This window comes from Cheilinus undulatus, linkage group 17 (assembly GCF_018320785.1).
Source record: "Cheilinus undulatus linkage group 17, ASM1832078v1, whole genome shotgun sequence".
In the NCBI taxonomy this organism is placed as follows: Eukaryota; Metazoa; Chordata; class Actinopteri; order Labriformes; family Labridae; genus Cheilinus; species Cheilinus undulatus.
The window spans coordinates 26,809,050-26,829,134 of record NC_054881.1 but is presented as its reverse complement, the minus strand read 5'-3'; the positions used below and the strand labels follow the sequence as shown (position 1 = coordinate 26,829,134).

Here is a 20,085-nt window from a genome sequence, read left to right as displayed (position 1 = left end):
AGCAAGTAGGTAAATACATTTATTAATAATAAAAAAAAAAAAACATAATTTTTTGAGTAAACATGTCAGTCATTTTTGGCAAGACACATAAATTGTGAGTTGATCCTTATGTTCAAACCTCAGTGACTTCGAACCCTAGTGAAGTTAATGCAGCGGCCCTGGAGACAAAGAGAGACAGGCTCTAAAGTCACATGAAGGAACTTGTTGCAGTAGAACAACCAATGAAGAAAGATTGAATGCATGTTTCAAGTACATACTTTAGGGGAAAATGATGACTTTAAGTAACTAAACCTCAGACCACTTTTTTATTGATGTATTTGGGAATTTAGTAGTACTATTGATCAGTTAAGATCCAGATCTTGACAATTTAACACAAAGCATTCATATTCTACACTTTGGATTAAAAAATGTGCTGAGCAACTGCCCTCTACAGGTTGAAAATAATTACTGCAACTGAATTAAAAAATAAATTCCCATATCTGATCTGCTGGCTTGTAATGTATGTGGGGCCATCTGTTATTTCCTCAGAGCCAGTCAGAGATGTTGCTGTGACTTCAGGATCGTGGTTAATGTAGTTCCTAAAACTAGGCCCATATATACAAACTTGTGTCCTCTACATCAGTGATTCTCAAATGGTGGGTCAGGACCCAAAAGTGGATCATGAAGCCATATTCAGTGGATCGTGAAAGTATGCCAGGAATAAAATCTGAGGCAACAAACTACGATGACTTTTTATTTTGTAGGATGTGTCTCAACCCCTTTCTTACATCTTCGTTTAATTTCTAATCCATACTGCACCATTTCTCATGAAAAACACTTAAATATGATTGCAAAATGTAGGATATTTGGGTTGCAATTTGCCCTTAAGGATATGGTAATGGGTCCTGATGCTGAGAACCACAGCTCTACATGACCATTTATTATTGTGTTACACTTAAGAAGCTAGTGGTAAGTCTACCTTGAAAAGTTATGACATAAATCTAAAAAGCAGCATGGACTGAATGATGTTGTGGTCGATAAGGGACAGTAGAAAGTGGAAGTGTTGGCGAGTCTTATCTCCCCTCCCTTTCAGTCCTTTCCATGATGTTCTTAAGACATTATTTGAAATTTTACAGTAGTTGCACCTCAGCTGAAACTCTGGGAATTAGTTTGTTTTAGAACACAATTTGTCATTTTGAAAAAAATAACAGAATTATACAAAACCAGTAAAGATTTCATCTTTAAGAAGAAGATGCTGACTAACCCAAAATAGGAGTCAAAATGCATCTCTTCTTCGAGTTTCTACGGTGGTGTTAAAAAAAATGCAGTGTCTCTTTATGACAATCAAAAGGGTCGGCTAGCACAACAATTCAGCTTGAAATTTGGCTCTTAATTACAGCAATTTCTTCAACTACATGTCAGAGGCACTGATTTCAAATATTGTAAAAACCATTCAGCAAATATGAACAGAAAATCCTTTAACACTGCATAACCTCTCTGTGGTTATTAGAGTTTGGTTGATTCTGAATAGTGCATTCATTGGAATTTATTTTAACAAATGAGTTGAAGCAGTAGGCTGTTGGGTGGATAATAAGAGGGCAGCAGATGGGCTGACAGCAATTATCTATTTTTATCTAATCAAATTACTGTAGAGTCAAGAGGATGGATCAGACTTCTAATCAACGAATGAAACTCTAAGCCAGTATTTTACTGAAATATTCCCTGGCGGCTTTAGAAAGTTAAGCTGTGAGAAATGTTGATGTCTTGAATGGATGAGCTGCAGTATTCCTCCTTCGACTTGGATTCCATTCATTTCAGCGCAGATGTTACCTACCTTGTCCTGAGGTGACGGCCTCATGATTGCGACTCTGTCGTACTGCCTCCTCAGTATTGCCAGCAACGCATCAAAACGCCCCTGAAGACAAAGTTAAATCACATTATTTTATTAGAAAGCCAGGATACCAATACATATAAAGAACATTGAGTGATATGCATATGTTAGGGTTTTTTCATGTGTCTTACCTTAATAGGAGTGTACCATTTGGACTGCGGCAGGGGATTATAGACTGGAGGAGGTCGAGGTGGGGGTTGGGGTATGATAGGCTCCTCCACTTCATCTGGTAAAGTGACAACAGCATTTTTGGCTTTTTCTAGCCGTGAGCCTTCCTCCGTGGATCCCCTCTCCCCCCAGCGCACCTACAGACAATGGGTACAAGTTAAAGACATCACTGCCCTGTATGTTGGAATATTAAACCTACATACATCTCAGTCTCCACAGGAACTGATGGATGTGATAAGAAATTGAATGCCAAAGGCAGGTAAAATAAATGTAAGTTTAAATACTAAATATAGGAAGGGCTAACCTGACACACCGGATGTATTTGTTTCACACATCCATCTGGTAAACCACTCATAAACAGCGTTTAGGAAAGGACAGTGCCTTTGAAAAAGACTCGGAGGGTGATTGGATGAATGTTCTGGCTGTCATATCTTTACAGGCCAATCAGAGAAAAAAAACACGTGACGTTGTAGCCTCCACCGAGGTGCGGCGCCACGGATGAATAAACTCCGTAGAGCTGCATAATGCGAACTATGGTGACTGTAGATATGTCAATACACGACCTTCCTCGTTTTTGAGAAGAACACAACTCACTGTTGTTCTTTGTTCCTCTTTTAAAAAAGAAATGTCGTCAAGTTCTGATAAAAACAGGCACTTTAGCAGCATCCATGCTAATCTCTTCCGCCATAAATACACCGGCTTCTTGTTGCTGCTTGCTTACGTCACAACTCCGCCACAACCGAAAGTACTGCCCCTCGTCGCTGATTGGTCCTGTCACTTTCTAACTGGCCCCAAACTGTTCAGATGGGAGCTTTGCAAGATGGATTTGCCAGTGAGAAACACGGAAACTGGCGAATCCATCTGATTTGCAAGGTTAAGGAAGGGCACTATCAGCGTGAAAAATGTGAATATCTCCATTACTGATGAAGTATTTTTGCTGACCTCCATTCGTTTGATTCCTCCAGGGCCTCTGCCTCCATAGTATGATGCATCCACAGTAGGCCATCTGTGTTTGGGTAAAACTTCTTGCTCTGGTTCCTTTAAACCAACAAAAGCAATTAAAAGTAATTAAACAGCCTAAATTGTTAAAGATTCACCATTTCTACTGAAAAATCCGCTTCTCTCTTAATTTTGTTCTTATTTCTATTGCATGGCTGATCTCTCTACCAGTTTCTGTTTTTTAAAAGAGACAGTGAAAGACATGCTCATGTTTAAGAGCATGTTGATTAACTGACATGCTGCATACCATTGGAGACAGCTGAAGCTATGTTATTTTAAAAAAGTGCCAAGTCTCAATAGAAAATGTACATAAAGTGGCACTTGTAAAACACTTATAGGACAACACTGTACTGTAATCAAAATTTTATCTCCTCCAAGTTTTGTAAATAAATAAAAAACATTCCTACAACAAAACCCAGTATTTTTCAACTCAGCAAATTTCTAGCAAATATGTCATCACAATATGAGCAATTTTCTTTACTCTTTTAAAGATAACTGTATACAGGTGTCTGATTTTTAGCTCATCTGTGCTTCACATCAAGTTTTAAAGTGGCAACTTATACAATTCAGAACAATCATAAACATTAAACCTAACCTTATACAAAAGATTAACATTTTATTTAGATCAAGGTTGATTATGTTGTTTTGTATTTCAGGGGTCAGTTTCTAAACATCTTCATAGTAGGTGTAGCTGTTTCAAAAATTCTTAAACTAGTCACTAGTCACTGCCAATATGGCATCATGCAGAAAACCCCAAACTTCAGCCACAAAATGTCCCAGAAACATACTGCTGATTGAAGAGAAATAGGTTTTGAATAGTCTGTGATTTACTCACAATTACAGGAGGTGGAGGAGGTGGGCGAGATGGGGGTGGGTCCCTGATGACCTTTTAAAAACAATGTGGAAAGTAGCAAACAAAAGTTACTCAACATTGTTTCGGAACATACAGTGTTTACTAGAGGCCAAAGTCTAACACTGAAGTGTGTGGACCACCTCATTTAATAACAATAGAAATGAATTAACTCCATGATTTCAGATACAGGGTTGCACGGCAGTGCAGGGGTTAGTGCTGTTGCCTCACAGCAAGAAGGTCCCTGGTTTGCTTTCGGGTCAGGGCCTTTCAGTGCGGAGTTTGCATGGTCTCCCTGTGCATGTGTGGGTTCTCTCCAGGTACTCCAGTTTCCTCCCACCACTAAAGACATGCACATTAGGTAGATTGATCACTCTAAATTGGCCATAGTTGTGAATGTGAATGTGCCTGGGTGTCTGTCTCTATATGTCAGCCCTGCGATTGACTGGTGACCAGTCTAGGGTGTACCCCGCCTCTCACCCAATGACAGCTGGGATAGGTTCCAGCCCCCCCCACGACCCCCAACAGGATAAGCGGTATAGAAAATGGTTGGATGGATGGATTTCAGATACAAGAAAACATGAAAACTTACCACTGTGCAGCACAGAGGCCAGAACCACCAGAGTAAAAACAGAACCAGCAACAGCAACAGAGCCAATAACAACCACAGCACCCACGTCCCATCTGACTGCAAAAACACACAACAAGTTTCTGGTATGCAGCCAATTTTGAGTTATCTATAACAGGATTTAATTTAACTTATTGCAACCGTAGATTAGTGGTGCATTATGAGTTCATGTTTGATTTCTCAGGTTGGTTGTGTATGGTTGCTACTCACACAGGTTGTGGCATGGATGGTGATGGGGCTGGAGATGAAGGATTGTCCATTGTTTAAACTGACCAGCACTTCAATTGATCTGAAATTATTACACAGAATTACTTAATAAAGCATCAGCGGAGCATCCAATCACAGCTGGAGAGAACCACGGTGGCATGAGTATGATATATGGTTTTCCTTGAAATTCACTAAGCCACTAAGGGGCTGATCAACTTCATTGTTGGGAATGAAATTGATAGTATATTCATTTTTTGGTCGTTTTGGGGGGGAATAAGTTTTCTGCTTCATGATAACAATTCATTCATTTTTAGGGCTCCCTCCAGTAAGTCCCAGCAAAAACAACAGCAACATCTTTGTTTAACTTGGGCTTTGTAAATAAGATAATAAGTCCAACTTGCTGTTAATACAGATATCAGATACTGATTTCCTGTATAACAGATACTGTTATACAGGTAAGAAATTGCATCAAATTAGGTTGAAACCTCTTTTTGTAGTTTTTTAATCATTAAAAGCCACATTTAAGCATCACTTTTGATTATGTTAAGTCATCTCATGGAAGGTGAGGCTATGTAAAGTGGACTGACCTGTAGCCTGTACCATTGTTCATTTGAAGATTTTTATTATTTTTTTTTAGTATTTTATTTTCATTTTCCAAGCAACAAAAATTACACAGATGACAACAGAAATATACAATTATCATAAAAACATTTGAAGAATTTCACGGTGGCTCTATCTCCATCTACTAAAGTCCACTTGTCAAACTTTGCTTGAACAAGATAAGTGTTTGTATGAATCAAATAATGATGGGCTTTGATGGCAGATAGTTAATTCACTTGAGCTTTTGGAGCGCTTTTCTACTTGTCTGAAGTGCTTTTTAAACCACAGGTCACCCATTCATACACTGATGGTGAAGGCTGTCATGTAGAGTTGCCATCAGACTTATCTCAGTTATACAAATGGGCTAACTGTGGCCTGGTAGGTAGACTCAGTAGTCTCTCAACTGGACAGTCATTGATTTATCCCCAGCCTCTTAAGTCACATGATGATGTGTCCTTGGGCAAGATGCTTGGGCCCAGTTTGTCAGTGGCATGGGTGTATTTGAATGTACAGTGCTGAACAAACTTCTTAGACCACCTGTCATATTTGTCTCAGAGACCATCCAGCATGAAGTGCTTTAATGCGGACTCTTTCATTTTCAGTGAGCTCTTCACGTTTTACCATTTTGAACAGGAATGAGGAATTTCAAACTGAATTCACCTTTTTATACCCAAATTTGAGCTGGCTCACTGGGCTTCTCTGAGATCTCAGAAATGAATCAAGCATAACATTCAACCACTAAAACTCATTTTTCTGTTCAGGATTGCAGGTAAATAACTATAATTTGACATATTATTCAAGAAATAATAATGTTCTTTACTATTTTTTCAGTTTTTTTATAAATCAGTACATTTGAAAATTCATGGATAACAATAATTATTATATTTTAGCATTAAAAATATCATTTGGGTTAAAGAGCTTCTACATATTGGTGTATTACCCAATGCAGAAATAAAAAAAAAGGATTTTGGTAATTACCAATGCTGTTACTTTAGGGCAGCTGTGGCATAAACCTTACTTTGAGTGGTGGTCTAATAAATTTTTTAAGCACTGTATATGAAGGGGATTACTTAATACTAGTGGCCACTTTACAGGTGAGTGAATGGGAGTGAATGAGCAAGTGTGACCTGTGCTTTGAATAGTAAAATGACAAGAAAATACTCTTCAAGCTTAAGTCCATTTACCTTCTATCTAGTCTCACCCAAGGACACATAAGGGAAACTGTCATCACATTTAATTCATGAAGCTTAGATTTTTGTATGTTTTACATTTGCTCTTTTTTTGTTAATTCTTTGTTTCTTTTATAGCTTCTTTATTTATGTAGTTTAGTCAGTTGGTTCTCCTATGTTTGTTTATCACTGCTTTTTTAGTATACACTTGCATGTGCACATGTAAACATACATAGGTGTATGCATGCAAAGATTTTGTTTTTTATTTGTAATGTTTATTGTATTACTTTCTGTCTAAAAGAAAGGTGAGGTCTCTTGTGTACACCTGTTGGCTTCCTGATCTCTTCCGACACATCTTTTATAAATCAATTTTATGTAATAATCTATGTCTGCAAATTAAATTAGTAAATATAAATATCCATGAACTTCCACTGACACAGCAGTGGAAGCAATATGAAGCTTATAGTTAGCTCAGCCAGGAAGACTTTTTTCTCCATGCTAGTTTAATTGTTCATCCCTGCACTATTTCATGCACTCCCTCACTCACATCCTAGTCAGCTGTTCACATCACCTGGCTATCTAACAGCACTGCTCCACTCCCTTACTGTTGAACTACTTCACCTATCATATCACTTACAGCCCTTTTAAATGTGGCTTTTCTCTTCCACCAGGCTGGTTCCAAGTGACCTCTCCCTCCACCTCCCCATCACTGTCAAGTCTATAAGTCCATCAGAGTTCATCTAATCAGCCTCAGATGATGTTATCAGCCAACACACCTGCCACCAGTGTCTGGATTCCACGGGGGGATAGATCTTGCCGCAGCAAAGGGCAGACACCCTTTGATCAAGCTACGTAAATATAATTCATTATCACAAATGTAAAATATCTTTGAATCAGTCACTAGCCTCTTGTGATTGAAATGGGGTCAAGTGTCTTGACCAAGGACCCATCAACATGTGACTGCAGGAGCTGGGCACTGAACCCCCAACCTTCCGTTGGAAGACTAACATCTCTTCCTACTGAGTCACTGTCACCCTATGGATGTATGTTTATAAGAATAAAAGCTGGCATGTAATGTGAAGCACTTTGAGTGGCCTGAATACTTGAAAAGCACTCAAGCAGTTTCATGTACTCCTGAAAATTTCTTGAAAATTCAAGACTTCTGCCCCTTAAAATTTCCTGAGTTGCTGGTTTACACTTGTCCCTGTAGGAAGTGTTTCCTGTCAAGAAACAGAGGGTATTATATCAAGAGCATGGCAGAAAAAATTCTGGGTAAAGTCTGCTTGGAAAAAAATATTTGCATTTACATGCAGCTCAGTCAGGACAATTCTGGACATTTTTAAGAATTTTGTGCATTTGTGCATCAAGCTAATTGGTCAGATTTACATTTAAACTTTTGTTGACCTGACAAATCAGGAACATTAGTAATGTGAATCATCAGAGCAAAGCTCCAAGCCATGTAAGGCTAGTTAAGTAATAATTATAGATTAGGATCACCATAACCTCACAGATGACACAGGTTATTTGTGTTACCCTCATGAAATCAGGTTTCTGACACCTTCACTTTTCTGATGAACTCTTTTTTCTATTTTTCATAATTCTAAATGTAAAAAGTATATTTTAAATGAACAAATATCTGATTCAAATGGTTGTGATGGTGGTCAGAAAGGAAAAATGCAAACCTGCATATTGAAAATAAAAGGAAAGCTCAAAAACAACCTGTTACATTAAAACACAACACATAAAGTATTAAAATCTAAAAAGTTGCCATGGATGTTGACTTTCTCAGTAATATAATTCAAGACTTTGTCAGCATAAGATGTCCGTAGATGCCTTGCAGCAAAATATCAGCTTCCTGAAAAAGGAAGTCATTTGCATTCATATTTTCATCATTTGCTGACCAGATTTCCTTTCAAGCTGCTATTGTTTGCAGTTTAAATCATTTGGTTCCAACTCTTGAGTTTGGACTGAGCTGGGATTGTTTCAGCTTTGTCCCTGGAGATTACTGAGCGCGTTTGAGTGGAGAGTGGGGGAGACATGATGGAAAGTGAGAGGGGACAGATAAAGAGGGAGGCAGCACTGTTTGAAGTGGGTGAAGTTAAATAAGCTTTGGCTTGTGCTCTAAATGCCACAGAGATATTCTGGTCAGACTGGCTTCAGTTCATCCAACATTTAAAGCTGTTCACAGATGGTTCTACAGTAAACACTCTCCTGCTGTCTCTCTACGTTGTGCACACACACTCTAGCTGCAGTACCAGAAGAAGCTTTGATTCATGATTAGACAGAGGAAAAAAATCTTGACTTCCTTGACTGAATAAAAATTCTACATTTGGGTTTTTTAAAGAAAGAAATACTGTTGTCATGCTAGCTGTTTGAATTGTTACCACACCTTATAGTTGTCCTTATTTAACATCATAGCACACACTTGGCCAATGAAGCAAATTCTTCACAGGCCTGGGTTGAGCCAGTTTCAGCAGAGAAATGCCAGAGTTGTGATATAATAAAATTCTGTCAAGCCAAATAACTTTCAAGAAATGATTTTCTGTTGGAACACAATTTGTAATGATTCCAAAGTCTTCAAGACTTTAAACAATCTCAAGACTTGTACTGCACAAAATAAAAATATAGGTCAGATAAGAACATTTTAAAAAAAGATCATGTGACCATGCTTAATAACAGCTCCAGTCACTATATTCAGTGTTTAAAAAAGGGAGGCTTTCCTCAGTATGCGGATCAATACAGTCTTGCAGCTCCTTTATTTTTGAGATAATTAACATTTTATTGGATCTTTTTTGCTCTTTACTTACATTTTCACATTGAATAACAACAAACAGTTTGATGTACATGTATGTGAGAGAGCTTGTTTTTTCCTCACTTACTGTCCATCCTCATGCAGCACAGGAGCTGGACACAGCAGATAGCCATCTTGAACTACAGTTGGCTTTATGTCTGCAGAGAAACAGAGACAATCTCTTAAACCCTAAATAATGGGTTGTGTAAATAAAGAATACAAACATTTTAGATAAAAAAGGTTATAAATAGCTCTACTCTTTATTAGCAAATGATAGATTTGACAAATACCTACTAAACTTGGTTGACAAGTAGGTTATTGAAATACATATATATATATATATATATATGTTTGTGATGTTGCATTCCTTTTAACAGAAAATATCTTCCATTGTTAAACAAAAGCATCAAAGTAAGCAAAGCAAAAGATGAACCAAATTCCAGTTGAGAACATTCAGAGGCTGATGAGAGAGGAAAAAGAAAGATAAAATACCTCTTCATGTCCTCTCACTGACTCTGCCCCCCAACTTAAAAACCATCGATCTGTTAATAGACTAATGACGAAGAGAACATCTCCTCCCTCCCCTCTGTTTGGTCTCATAATGTGTCCTCTGTTCTCCGGCTGAAGTCAATAAAAAGCAGCCTCTGTTTGTTTCTGGATGTCATGACTCTGACTTTCCACTTCATCAAAGAGATCTGCACATGGTATCACATTTCCCTACACAGATGAAGATATCCCAGCACAATGCTGCAATAAGCTTAAGCATAAATGCTTAGGAAACATGTAACATTCCACATCAATACAACCTAAACATACATATCAGAAGGCAGCTGAGTACATTGCCAGCAGACCCTAAAGTAGAATAGTGTTAGACATGAGCATGTTGAGTTTGTGTTATTTACTGACCGTATACTTTCTGATTGACAGTCAGGGAACAGAGTATGTTTTCCATCCTCTTGCCACTAAAGCCACTGCCTCTCAGCACCACATTAAAGGACTCTGTAAAGCATTGGAAACAAAGCTTACAAAATTATAACTGGTAGCCTCCTGACATCACAAGCAAGTCTGAAGCTACATGCTAACCTAACTAGTGTCGACAATTATTATGATGTCCTAATGTTTAACAGGTGTAATTATTTTGAAATGAGCAAAATAAGATAAACTTATTTACATGCAAACAGTTTCTAATTAGCATTCATTACAGAGCTGAGCTGAATACTTGATCTGATTAATTGGCTAGTTGGTTATGGCATTATAAAGTATGCTAGCTCTGTTTTTTAGGAAGACTATAGCATTGCTTTGGACACGCCAGCTCCAACTACAACTCTATCAGACTATACTTAACAGCAGAAATACAGGTGCATCTCAAAATATAAGAATATCATGAAAAAGTTTATTTTTTCCTGTGATATAGTTTAAGTAAAACTTCTATATATTCTAGATTCATCATGCCAGCGTGAAATATTTCAAGACTTTTTTTCTTTGAATCCTCATGGATCTGGCTTACAGCTCACAAAAAAATCCACCATCTCAAAGTATTAGAATATCACAAAACATCAGTCAAAAAATGATTTATAATTATAATACAGAAATATTGACATGCAGGGAAATTGTGCTCATGTTTGTACTTAGAAATTGGTTGGGGCTCCTTTTGCACAAATTACTGCATCAATGTGATGTGGCATGGAGCCAATCAGTCTGTGGCACTGCTGGGTTATTATGAAGCCCAGGTTGCTCTGATAGCAGCCTTCAGTTTATTTATTTTATTTAGTCTGGTGTCTCTCATCTTCCTCTTGACATTTCCCTGGAGATTCTCTTTTGGGTTCAAATAAAATAAGTCTTGAAATATTTCACTTCCTATGAGAGGAATCTAGAATATATGGAAGCTTAACATTTTGAAGTGAATCACAGGAAAAAAATGAACTTAATATGATATTCAAATTTTTTTACATGCACCTTTCTATATATTTTAGATATACTTTTGGCTTTATTTAGATTAGAATATTACAGAGTAGAAAATCACCTGGATGCCCACCTGGAGGACTTAAGCTTTTAAGCATAGGCCTGATCGAACCACTTATCCACCAGCACCCAGAAATAGAATCATATTTAATCAATTAAATCATTTCCAATCAGTATTTTGTCTTAAATTATGATCTTCCTGAGTATATAGCAATTATATAATAATGGGTAGTGAGTGTTGTTATAGCTGAGGAACCCTATGAGCAGGACGAGGTCAATATACTACTCATTAATCCCTAATTAACACACTGTATAAGTGTGAAATTTAATTAGTGATGAAAAATTAGCTCAGCTTGGTCATTATAGTTTACTCTTAAGGGTAAACTAATGTTTTGACCACATTCTATGTCCATCCACCAAATAGCTATTGTAACATGTCACTTAAAATATCAACTTTTTTAATCTTACGGGCAAACAGCATCATACATTTTTATGTTGGAAAATATTTTTGTTCATTTAAATGTTAAAAAAAACTCCATCCCACTAACTTACCATTCACACAAACTCTAGACGGCTCTATTGTAAAAACATCTGCACATGTCTGCTTCAGGATCTGCGTGGAGACATAAAAAAAATCACAGCAGTAACAGGTTACAAGTCTGCAATAACACTGTGTGCAAATGCATGTTTTAGTTCATTGTTATTGGATGTGACCTCACAGAGTTGACGATGTCTTTGAGGGCATGAAATCCTGACAACACCGGGAATACCTGCTCTGTGCCGTCTGCTATTTCTGCAAGCTGTGACCAAAATAAAACAGAGTCAAATAATTTTAGTCCAAGAAAACCTTTACATTTCATTTACAGCTGCTGGTGCTTTTTGCTTGTTTCACTCCAGTGCTCAGTGTTTAGGGAGGAAGAGCCAGTTTCTAGGAGATGAAAGCTCAAGCCGGCTGGCTGAAGCTTTCATCTCCTGCTTGATAGCAGAACAGGAAGCTTGTCTGGCATTATCTAATTAGAGACTGATGTAATTATTTCCTCCTCAGGCTCAAAAGTATACTGGGTCAGAAAACGGGCACAACAACACTAGCACTAGTTGGCTCCTGAATACTGTGTTGTGCAATCTGAAGCAATTTAGACATCCACAGTAATACTTAATATGCAAATCCATGCTTTCACATTACATTATTGGCAAGACCTTATAATATCTGCACACTGTTGAGCAATAGCAAATAATTTACTTTTTTTATTACTGCGCTAATCATGATCTATACATAAATAATCTTGCTTTACAGATTATGATTTATGTGTTAACCAAGTCTTAACAGTGGGCAGTTATCATAAAGTGTTACCAAAATATTTTCTCTCACCTTAAATTAATCTATCTGCAGTGAGAATTTTATTAGGATAACTTATGACCTGTTGTTAAAGACTAAAAGATCAGATCAACATAGCACTATTAAAACATTGGTTTCAAGGGGTCTGTGGTTTTTTTTCACCCCTTTTTTTCTGCAGTCAGCACATGCAGAAAAATATATTTGGGTTCATCTTTATTCAACTTGAAAAACAACACATACTTACTGGGTCCACTGTTTTTAAAACTAACACAATGCTCCCTTTCAATAACTTAATACCTCCACAGAAAAAAAAAATCAAAGAGAAGAGGGCTCAAAACAAAATTCATTCTGTGTTTTTACACAAACAAAAGCTCATAAAACCCACATGCATAAAGCTGCTTGCTGCTCTGTCCATAAGAGACTCCAGCTGAGCTCAAACAGACAAAGCTATGAGGTCAAGGTGAATAAATCTGGGCCAAAAACAAACTGATACAAGGTCTGACCACAATGTAATACACACTGACACACAGAAAGGCAAATAAAACCCCAGTGAATAAACAGCCAACAGTATCAGTTACAGAGAGAAGTGCTCTTTCTCACAGTGCCGCTAAAAGCGAAGAGATAAAAGAAAAAAAATATTAAGCCCCCCTACCTGTTTGTGGTCAAAATCCATGACCCCTACACAGTAGACTCTGGCTCCAAAGCCTCTGGCTTTGTCAGCCTGAGAAGAACAACACAATGTCATGGGTAAACTTCATCTTTTTATACAGTTAAAGCATCTTACAATATAGTGAAAATATAAACTGTTCATGCACTATAAGTGTATTTTATGTCATAAATATAATTATGACCCTTTCTAAATCATACTACGAAACAGGTTAGAAAGGTATTTTTGTATCCAAGCAGCAACTTTGATCAACAACATGATGCTACAAATGGCAACTTGAAAACTGTTGTTAAAATATAGACATGTAAGAAGGGGTGGAAAGTGAATCTTTATATTTACTTAGATTACTGTAATTGAGAATTTTTTTGATCCTTGTGCTCTTTTGGTACATTTTGAAATCAGTACTATTACTTAAGTAAGTTCTAACCAGATTAACTGCACTTTTACTTGAGTACTATATGAAGCTTAGCATAAGTTCAGTCAGGAAGACCATATTCTCCATGCGGATTTAGTAGATCATGCCTGAACTGTTTCATGCACCCCCTCGTTCATGCTCTCTGTCACATCATAATCAGCTGTTCACATCACCTGGTCACAACTGCTCCACTTCCTCATTGTTAACCTATCAAATCTCTGCTACCCCTTTAAAATGTGGCTTTCTCCTCCATCAGTTCATTCATGGCGTGGTTCCGTCCGACCCTCCACCACCCCATTACCGCCAAGTCTACAAGTCCATCAACGTTCATATGGACTAAGATGACTTCTTCAGCCATCTCCACCACCACCAGTGTCTTGACTCCACAGGGAGATAGATCTTTCCGCCGCTCAGGGCAGACACCCTTCAATCACGCTATGTCCTTGTGGAGTTCATGCGCCAAAGAGACTCTGACAATAATTCAATATCCAATCTGTTAATAAATATTATTCATTATCTCACATGTAAAATAAAACGTTATCTTTAAGTCAGTCACTGGTCTCTCCTGATTGAAATACTCTTATACTTTTTCCACCTCTGTTGACTACTCTGTAACAAATAGAGAGAGAGATGATTCCACATCACATCCTAAAAGAGCTGCTGGACAGCAAAAACTGGAGTGTTATCTCAGGGTTGAACTTTTCAGAGTTGAATTTCACTCACAAATTGTAATTTTAACTCCATTCTCCATTATTTTTTACTTAAGCACATATTTAGACCATGCTTCTACTTTTACTTAAGTAAATCTTAACCAGAGTAACTGTACTTTTAATTGAGTACAATAGCCGTGTACATTTTCCACCTCTGCATCTTAGTAAGGTTCCTCAATATTTTTTGTTAATAATTTTGCTGATATCCGACATACCAATATTTACAAATTAATTTTAGTCATTACTGATATTTAAATGTAATTCAGACCTAACACTTGAGTCCTTAAAAACACAATGTTAAGTTTGAGGATGAACATATGAACACATTTCAGTCCTTAAAACACACTTTTAAGTGAAAGGAATTATGAGGAATAAAAAAAATAGACTTCAGCTGACGTAGGTCCGTTGGTCCAACCTTAAACTCCACTAACTTATTTGTTCATATGATATTTACAGCTGACATAGGCAGATTTTTAAATCAAGAACTTCAGCTGTAAATATTGGCAGAAATTTCATATCTGCTTATACTAATAATTCACTTTTTAAGCTAATATCTACCAACACTGATACTGATTATATTGTGCATCCTTACACATAAGAAAAAGAAGAAAATCAATCATGTAAAAACTTAGCAAATTCAAATTTTTAACTTTTTTTTATCAGAATATCATATTTGAATTAAAAAACACTAGGTGCTAGAGAAGAGTCACTAATTATAAAATCTTCTGTTTTTTTAATGAAAATAGTTTAATCTACAGAGATGTGTTGCTCTTTGTCTTATCTAACATTATCTTATTGTAGACATCATAGTGTTCACTCTACATCATATAAACCATCATGCTCTTTTTCAGTAAGACTATTACTACAACACCATTTGAATTTTTTTTAAATATATGTGTGAGTAAGTGGCTGCATGGTGGTGCAGCACTGTCACCCAGCAAGAAGGTTCCTGGTTCAAATCCTGGTCCCACAATACAAAGACATGTACGCTGGTTAAATGTTAACTCTAAATTGCCTGATAATGGATGGATGGATGTGAGTGTGACTGGTACCTCCTGTACACTCAGCTCAAAGGGGAAGACCTCCAGCTTGCCATCAGTCAGAACGATGATGATGGTGGATGACGGTGAATATTGTGCCTTCATCTGATCAGAGACCTGATTAATAAAAGTTTTCCAAAATGTATTTTAAGCAGAAAATCTTGCTACGGCTCTCACTCATAGTGTGCACACTAAACCCATTGGATATGGAAAAAAGTTTGACAATGTATTATCTTTGAGTTTATTTTATTACAAAACACTGGTTTATAGTATCACAGAATACACCTACAATACTGTGCCATATTTTAACCTGGAGCAGTGAATCATAATGTGTGTTGATTCCTCTAAATATGCATACTTACTGCTTTCATTCCTTCATGCATGTATGTTTCACCAGCAGGTTTGATTTGGCTCAGCTTCTTTAAGCCCTCATCTATCTTTGACCTGCACACCCACAACACAAACCAACAGTCAGTCAAGAGCTCAGGTTCTGTGTAATCTAGCCATCAGTGATTTTTTTTAAATAAGCATTGTTAGTGAAAGAAAACAGGAATACAGGGAGGAAGAGGGGCTGAGTTGGGATAGGTCACTAGGGAGCAGAGAGGACAGAGGGAGGACTTGAGGACTGTACCTGTCTCCAGTGAGTGGCAGTATTACAACCGCTCTGGCTGAAAAGACAATGTAGGAAACCCTCATCCTGGGACTGAAAGACACAGGAAAAAACAAATGAAAGTAAATACACCAACAAACAAACAACATAATACAACAATAACGACAGCAATAATCACTGAATAACTTTTAGAGCCAAGAAGAGATTATTTTAAATGTTGGATTGTATGGAAAAAGGATTCTATTGATGCTTTTATATGTGAGTTAGATTTTGATGGTGCAGGAACTGATCAGATGATCAATGCCAATGGGATAAATGATGACATATATGATAGATACATACAGAAATATGTAACAGACCATGACATGGCACTGATAAAATGAATAAAGCTTGAATAAACATATTAAGACAATATAATGGCTGTTATGTTGCATAGAATAAATAAATCAAAGCAATTCATCAAACAGCATCAAATCTAATCAAATATTTTCTTTCATGGATTCCAGATCAGCAGACAGTAGTTGAGAAATGAACCCTGACCCCATCACTGTTTCTTTCTTGCCCTACCTAGACTATAGAAGGGGCGAGGACTGTCTGTTGTGGTCAGCACCACCTTCAACATCTGGTCAGACATGTTTCTCTCATATTTAGTAACCTCTTATTAAACCTAAAGATATCCCACACACCCACTGCACCATTACCCAGAGGGGGTTTGGAACAGTTGGTGGCCTTGTATGATGTATGCTGCCCAAAATAGACATGGCCTACTTTTCTACTTACTACTACTGTTTGTGCTATAATTTTATGACCTATAACTACTCCTCTCTCTTTAAATAGTCTATTTTCATTAGTTTAATTTATTTTCTATGACTTGAGTTAACCATTTATGGGACTTGTGGTCTGTAAAAAACTTTTTCACTTGGTTTTGAACTGTGCCCTATAAAGTTTGGGTTTATTCATATTTTCAGGCGCTATTTACAGCAAAATAAATATGGGGGGGGGGGGTGATGAAAAAGAGAGGAGTAGGAAACTAAAATGCACACAGCGGCAACTTCACTTACCTCACAAACCTGTTAGTGAGCTGTTCCACAAATCTATAGATTTCTTCCCAGTGTCCTGACACACTGCCTGATCTACGGGAACAGGGAGAAGATCCATAAAACATGACATTCACAATGGTAATCACAAGGACATGGAATATCTGGGAAATTTAATGGATGTGCCAGTTAGCTGGACCAAAGGATATTTGAACAGCATTTCCTTTACACTGCATAAACCAATCAACAATTTGCTTAAACTGTAGTGGAAAAAGGGACTGAAAAGCCAATCTACTGCCATTAAACAAAAATGCAGGTAAAAATGAAACAATTTACTGCAATAAAACAAAAATACAGGTAAAAATGAAACATGTAATCATTTTAAGATTTTTGAGACAGTGTCATATTTTAGCAGGATAAGCAAAAACTTGAAGGTTTCTCGTTCAGGTCAGTCTACACAGAAACACGTGAGACATGAATGTGTGGCATAAAATTAAGAAACGTATAAGAGCGTAGCATACATTCTCTTTTAACAACGTCTGTAAACGATTTTGTTTACATCGGGATATACTGTAGGTCTATATTGTCAGAACTCCTATAAGAACGTGGACTTTGTCCGAATATAAGCCCAAGACAATAAAAAAGATGAGAATGAACATTTTAACCTGCAGGGAAGCAGCAGTGGAACAAGGAAAACTTAACACTGCCATACAAGGAGAAGACTGTCTCTGCACTTAGCAAGCAAATATTAGATGAACTTATCAGCGTAGTCCTGTTCCCATAGTGCTAACAGATACACACAGAGACGATCTGTATCCACTCACCTGTCTAACACAAAATAAATATCAAATGCTCCATCACAGGAAGCGTCGTCACCGTCAGTCAGCGATGAATTCACACAAACAATCAGAAAAAGAAGGAAATTGTAAAATATCCATATCCGATCCATAATCCATACGGTACCCTATATATTAGTTATACGTTTATCTTGAAAAGCAGCTTCAAATTGAGTCCATCATCCAGTACATCAACCCGGAGGTTCACATGTTGAATGAGTGCAGAGGGGAGGTACAGTTCATGCGGGCTCTGTCAGAATGGGGGATAATGAAATAAACGGGGCAGGGCTCACAGCTGCTTCACAACACTACATGGACAGCAAGATCAAAACACAACTTCCCCTCTGGGGATTTCAAATTAAACTAGACACATCGTCAAAGTAGTAATAACATTCGGCTAAAAGGATCGAAAAGGCCTAATTACCACATATTACCAATGAAAACCCCTATACATTTTTCCTTATGCAATTGCAATGAATAGTACGGTGGCCTGGAAGTGCAATTAAAAATTGAAAGTATAATACACTTTTACAAAACTTTTCACAAATCAAAATTACATTAACAAAACAATTTTACAAAACAAATAAAGTCTGATACAAAACTAAAAAGTCTGACACACTTTTACAAAACTTGAAACTTGGGTCGCTTCCAGCATTTGATGCATTCCCTTTCCACAAGATACTGCTGTTTGATACTGTTAGGCTTGTCTCAGCTTTTTTAAGAGTTCCGTTTTTTTTTTATTTGTTTTGTAAAATGTTAAATTAAAATCTTAGATGTTTTTAAAAATAGTTTCATGAAATAGTTTTGTTAAAAGTGTGTCAGACGTTGTAATTTTGTATCAGACTTTGTTAATTTGTTTCAAGTTTTGTAAGTGTTTCAGACTTTTAATGATGTATTAGACATTTGTAAAATCTGTTTTTGTAAAATGCAAATTTATTTTCTCGTTTTTAAAAGTGTTTTGCTTATTTGAATTTATTGATAAAAATGTAAAAATATTTTGTTTAAAGTACTTCAGACTTTGTATTCACCTTTTTGTACATTTGTGTGTATAATGTTTTATTTTCCTTTTTTAAAATGTTTTTTGCTAGTGTAAATGGGTTTTATAAATGTAAAAATTAATGTAAGGCTAGGTTAATGTAAATTTGTTTCCAGCTTTAAAGAAGTATATTAGACCTGTTATTTTTTTTTTTTGCACTCCCAGGCCACAGTAAAATAAGCCGAAAAATTTTATCATTGTAATAGATATGATACATAAATATTTTACAGTTTTTTTTCTGTTTAAAAACGTGAAAAAGGGACAGTCACTGTTTCATACACTGTATACTGTATAGTATTAAGCGCTAAAACAATGGAATTTAATCTAAATCATGCCGTATCAACTGTAAATATGTTAAATAAAACTAATTTGTCTGGTGAGATGAGTCATGAATGTCAATAATTAAAATGTATAAAAAATGTAATTCATATAATTTTTCTTTCCTTGTACATGCTATATGGATACTTCATCCTTTATAGTGCTTTTATTTTGAAGGCCTAAGCACTTGCTTCCCTTATGTTGCAGACTTTATCATGGACTTTGACTTTCCACAATAGCTGGCATAAATAGTGGCTAAGATAACAAAGACATGACGACTGATGGACTGATGCTCAGATGGATAAATATAACTACTACAGCAAGCATTTGAGCCAGTTTGTTCCTGTAATTTTTAAGAAATATTTAATTGTTTTAAAGTAAGGAATGTCTCATAAGCAACTTCAGTCAGTGAATCAGTCAGAAGTTGCTTATGAGACATTCTTTATTGATTTATGGACTAATTCTTCGTATTACAAAGTGGATGTCAGATTTCATTTTAAGACAAACAATTGCATCATGTTTCATATAAATCTGTTGCAGATGTTAAAGGAAATGAAACAACTAACACAACGCCCTTGATTTGTCGGAGTGATTTGCTGCCTCGCTTGAGTATGATCCAAAGTGTGACTCCCCAAAAACTTAAAATTGAACCTGCTGCTGTGTCTCAAGAGAGAAGGCCGGCCCTGTTTACTCATCAGTGTGATTAAACAACCTTTTGTATTCCTCACCAGCAGAGCGTGGCCATGTCACAAACTTTCACAAGCAAATCATAAATCCGAGAGCCAAACACAGTTTCGGAGTTATTTTGTGGTGTAGCACTGTAATTATACATATCA

General features: G+C 36.7%; 1 protein-coding gene across 2 annotated transcripts; it reads right to left on the bottom strand.

The window, feature by feature from the left end:
• Positions 1-3: 3 nt before the first annotated feature.
• Positions 4-18,146, bottom strand: LOC121525576 (anthrax toxin receptor 2-like). 2 transcript variants are annotated; one of them, XM_041811629.1, is made up of 17 exons: positions 17,884-18,146; positions 17,084-17,155; positions 16,044-16,115; positions 15,775-15,856; positions 15,425-15,529; positions 13,233-13,301; positions 11,964-12,044; positions 11,797-11,857; positions 10,189-10,281; positions 9,371-9,440; positions 4,726-4,804; positions 4,480-4,575; positions 3,873-3,923; positions 2,981-3,076; positions 2,002-2,175; positions 1,814-1,894; positions 4-158 (listed from the first exon to the last, which is right to left on the bottom strand). In XM_041811629.1, the coding sequence occupies exons 1-17, from the start codon at positions 18,006-18,008 to the stop codon at positions 120-122; spliced, it is 1,446 nt and encodes a 481-aa protein (XP_041667563.1). In that variant the 5' UTR covers positions 18,009-18,146; the 3' UTR covers positions 4-119. The 2 variants fall into 2 exon arrangements, with proteins under 2 accessions (XP_041667563.1, XP_041667562.1); XM_041811628.1 differs by having other exon boundaries at positions 37-1,894.
• Positions 18,147-20,085: the final 1,939 nt, after the last annotated feature.